This window comes from Setaria italica, chromosome V (assembly GCF_000263155.2).
Source record: "Setaria italica strain Yugu1 chromosome V, Setaria_italica_v2.0, whole genome shotgun sequence".
Taxonomy (NCBI): domain Eukaryota; kingdom Viridiplantae; phylum Streptophyta; class Magnoliopsida; order Poales; family Poaceae; genus Setaria; species Setaria italica.
This window is the reverse complement of record NC_028454.1, coordinates 1,634,307-1,638,121: the sequence shown is the minus strand read 5'-3', so window position 1 is coordinate 1,638,121 and position 3,815 is coordinate 1,634,307. Positions and strand designations below refer to the sequence as shown.

Here is a 3,815-nt window from a genome sequence, read left to right as displayed (position 1 = left end):
AGAGACAAAGAAACGAAGAGAAGTCTCACCCTCAGACTGGGCCTTCAGCTCACGCTCCCGGTCGGCCCCCTGGGACACAGCGGTCTGGAGCCCCTGCACTTGCGCCTAGAGCTGACCGACCTCTGCGCCAAGCTCGGCCACCATCTTCTCAGCCTCGCCCTTCCGGGCTGCCTCGAAGTCCCGCTCCTGCCAGGCCTTTTGCCGCTCGTGCCGGATGCGCTCGACGGTTTTCTGAAGGGCATCAAGATCTCCCCTCAGCCGCGCAAGCTCCTCGGCATCAAGGCGGGACTTCTCGGCAGCAGCGGCCTGGAGCTCCTCACGGTCGAGGCGAGCCTTATCGACGACGGCTTGGAACTTAGCCTTCGCCCGCCATGCATCCTCCTGCGCCGCTTGCTCGTGCCTCTGCAGATCGTCGATGACCTGCTGGGCGGCGGCAACCTGCATGGTTAGCTCCCTGGTCCGTTGCCTCTCCAAGTTGAAGCACTCCCAGAGCCACCACTCCAGTCGGAGGAAATCGGATTTCCCCCGACTGCATTCTTAGAGAGCCTGCAAAGCAATACGCCATCAGGGGTAAGGCAACGGAAAGAGACTACCACCAACGGAAAAGGTATCGTACCTGGCTACCAGGGAGGACAACGCTGTCCAGCTCCCCCAACGCCAAGGACAGAGCCGCGCGGGCATTAGCGAGGCCACCCTGCATCGCCTGCCACTTGCGCCATTCCGCGGCGTCATCCAAGGTGAAGAGTTGTCTCGACGGGTCATCACGAGACGACCAACGCAAGATGGACCCTCTCCACGCCTTAAGAATAGGAGTGGCCGAGGTAGAGGTGGGAGCCGACCCCGATGCCGCCATCAGAATGGGCTCCACCATCCCGGAAGCCGTCGGGTTCACCGACGGTCCCGGCACCCGCGCACCTGCCCCCGTTGAGGTCGCCGCGGGCCCGCCCGTCGGTGCCACCGCCTCCGACGCAGGCGGCGGAGCGAGCATCCCCGTGGCCACCTCGCCCTCCATTGCGACCGCCGAGGCAAGTGCCTCCACCCCTGTCGGGGCCTCCGGAGCAGGCACCTCCGCCTCCGCCGCAGGCGCCACCTCCGCCATGGCTCCCTGGGTGGAAGTCCCTGTCTCCGTCGCCACCGCCTCCTCTGTCCTAGCCTCCCCCGTTGCCACCGTTCCCGCCGTGGCCGCGGGGGCAGGCTCTCCTCCCTCTGTCGCTGCCGTTGTTCCCGTCGCGGCCGCTGGGACATCCGTCGCCATGACCACCGCCGCCATTCCCCCCGCCTCGTCGGCGTTGAGGTCGATCACCTCCCCGGCCTGAGGGCCCCGGGGAGCGATACTCTGCACCACGGGGTCGGCCAAGGAAGTGGAGGGCGGAGCGGGGTCCGCACCCTCTCCCGCGCCCGGCGGCAACACCACTCCACCGCTCGCCATCACGGGGGCCACTTCCGCGGTGGGACCCACGACCTCACCAGGAACCCCGTCGCTCGCAGCGGGCGGGGCCGTGTTCCGCTCTGCACGGGCGGATGACACCCGCAGCGCCTTCTTGGGCGCCAGCTGCAGAACAAGGCCTCGAGGGGCGGCGCTGCAAAACAATCGACAAACATCAACGGAAACAAACACAATGCATGGAAAAGAATGAGGTTTGCGAGGAAATTCAACTTACGTTCCCCCGGCACAAGGACGGTGTGCGCACTTCACCTCCGAGCCGGACGCCGACCCCGGGGCATCCGGCAGCGGCTGCTTGTTGCCGCTCCTCTGTTCCTGGGCTGCAGGCGCGGGGACGGGGGCGGGCTCCGTAGACCCCCGAGGGACGCTTTGCGCCGACCCCTGGGGAGCACTCCGTGTCGACCCATGGGGGGCGCTCCGCGCCGACCCCTGGGGCACGGCCCCAGAGCTGTGCAGGACCAAGTCCCGGGCGGACGATCCGCCCGCCTCGTCCCTCGCGGCCGTTTGGGAGCGCGTCTCCCGAATAACAAGCGCGCCCGACCAGGGGGACAGGGTAAACTCCTCCTCCTCCTCGTCATCCTCCTCCTCTTCCTCCTCATCATCGTCATCGTCGTGGTCCGACACGACCTGTCCTCGTCGCTGCCGCTGGAACTCCTTGGTGGCCCTCTTCTTCTTTTTTGCCATCTCCTTGTCCTTGCGGCGCTTTTGCTTCTTAGCAAGGAGACGGTTCTACAGCCGCCGCTCGGCGTCCTCCGGCACCGGCGAGCGCGAGTCCACGACCTGGGCCATGCTGCCCTGCAAACGCAAAAAGACCCCATGTCAGAGCGGCGAACCAAGAAACACGAAAAAAGAAGATTGGCGCACAAAATCCTTACTAGGTCAATGAAGTTCTCGTCCGGGCGCATCGGAGGGTGCCCGGGCACCGGATAGTCGGCGTCCTTGTCCTCCAGCGCCTCCCAAATCCACCGCCGGATCTTGGAGGTGGTGAGCGCACCCGTCGCAAGGGCGGTGCCCTCGGTCGGCGCCCCCGGGGTCATGTCGGCAAGCGAGCGAACCCAGAGCATCAGTGGCGCCACCTGCCGGGCATGGTACGCCCCGATGACTCCGGCTCCGATCAACCCCCTCGCCTTTAGGTGCTCGATGGCCTGCAGCAGACCATGGATCCGCTTCTTCTCCTTGTCAACCGGGTCGTACACCCACACCTCCGGCACTGCCTCGATAACACGGCCGGTGAACTCCGGCAGGGGGGAGTTCAAGTAGTTCTTCACATAGAACCACTGCTGGTGCCACCCCTTGTGGGACGCCGTGGTCTTCATCGCCATGTACTCCTTGGCGCGGGTATGGCGGAGGTGGATTCCGGCGCACCCTATCGGCACCAGGGGCGACAGCTGCTGGCTCCCCTTCTTCTCCACCTTCTGGTACAGGCTGACCGTGAAGAAGTATTTCCACAGTGAGAAGTTGGGCTCGATGCCCAGGAACCCCTCGCACAGCGCGATGAACGCCGTGATGTGCTGTATCCCATTGGGGTTGAGGTGCTACAGCTCAAGCCCATAATAATGCAAGAGCCCGCGGAAGAAGAGGCTCGGCGGAGTCGCGAACCCCCTCTTGTGGAAGTGGGCGAAGGAGACGACATAGTCGGTGGGCGGCGCCAGCGCCTGCTCCATCTCTAGAAGCTCCCATCCACCCGCCTCCGTCCTCTCGCAGAGGAGGCCCTTCCTCACTAGGCCTTCGGTGCGTGAGGGGTTGAAGTGAGAAATCGCCCAGGATCCCATCGCCGGAGGGGGAGGAGCTCGACGGGGGATGGAGAGAAAAGGTGCAGCGCTGGGCGGAGGAAGATGAAGCGGGCGCAAAGGAGCTGAGGGCGCGCGAGGAGGCGGAAAGGCTTGAAGGCAAATGGCGGGCAGAACCAGCGAGGGGAAGTACTCGTTTTATAGGGAAGGCGCGACGGAAGCAGAACTGACGCCCTTATCGCAATAAATGCGGCGCCAGGTACGTCCCCGTCACACCCGTTTTCTTTTCGGAAACCGCGCGCACAATCCTCAACAGAAACATCCTCTCCTCCCTTGATTTACGGGTCGGCACCCTCCACCACTTCGTCTCCCGGAAGACACGCACACGACGTCCTCCACATTCAGCCCAGGACGTGACATCCACTACGATTCGGCCCAAGGCCCATCAAAAGGTAAAAAGGGATACAGGGCTGAAAATGGCCCTACGGCCCATCACGATCCAGTGGTTTGAAGGCTAGCCCGCCGCGGTTTCGACAGCCGCCTCAGGATAACCCCGAGCGAGGGGTGAGGAGAGACTAGTCCACTAGCGACCGTCACCCAGGGGCGCGACAGCCCAGGGTGTCTCAATCTCACATTCGAGT

The 3,815-nt window shown here is 64.3% G+C and overlaps 1 protein-coding gene across 1 annotated transcript; it reads right to left on the bottom strand.

Moving 5' to 3' along the window:
• Nucleotides 1-537: 537 nt before the first annotated feature.
• LOC105914350 (nucleoporin NSP1-like) lies at nucleotides 538-3,216 on the bottom strand. The gene is made up of 5 exons (XM_012845880.1): nucleotides 3,076-3,216; nucleotides 2,875-2,955; nucleotides 2,178-2,239; nucleotides 617-1,580; nucleotides 538-546 (listed from the first exon to the last, which is right to left on the bottom strand). Exons 1-5 carry the CDS (start codon nucleotides 3,214-3,216, stop codon nucleotides 538-540), a joined length of 1,257 nt encoding a protein of 418 aa, XP_012701334.1.
• Nucleotides 3,217-3,815: the final 599 nt, after the last annotated feature.

Coding starts and splice junctions, on each gene's coding strand:
- LOC105914350 (XM_012845880.1), bottom strand. CDS start 3,216: ATGGGATCCTGGGCGATTTCTCACTTCAACCCCTCACGCACCGAAGGC. Junction 2,956..3,075: donor TGGCGCCGCCCACCGACTAT/GTCGTCTCCTTC, acceptor AATGGGATACAG/CACATCACGGCGTTCATCGC. Junction 1,581..2,177: donor GAGGACGCCGAGCGGCGGCT/GTAGAACCGTCT, acceptor ATTGTTTTGCAG/CGCCGCCCCTCGAGGCCTTG.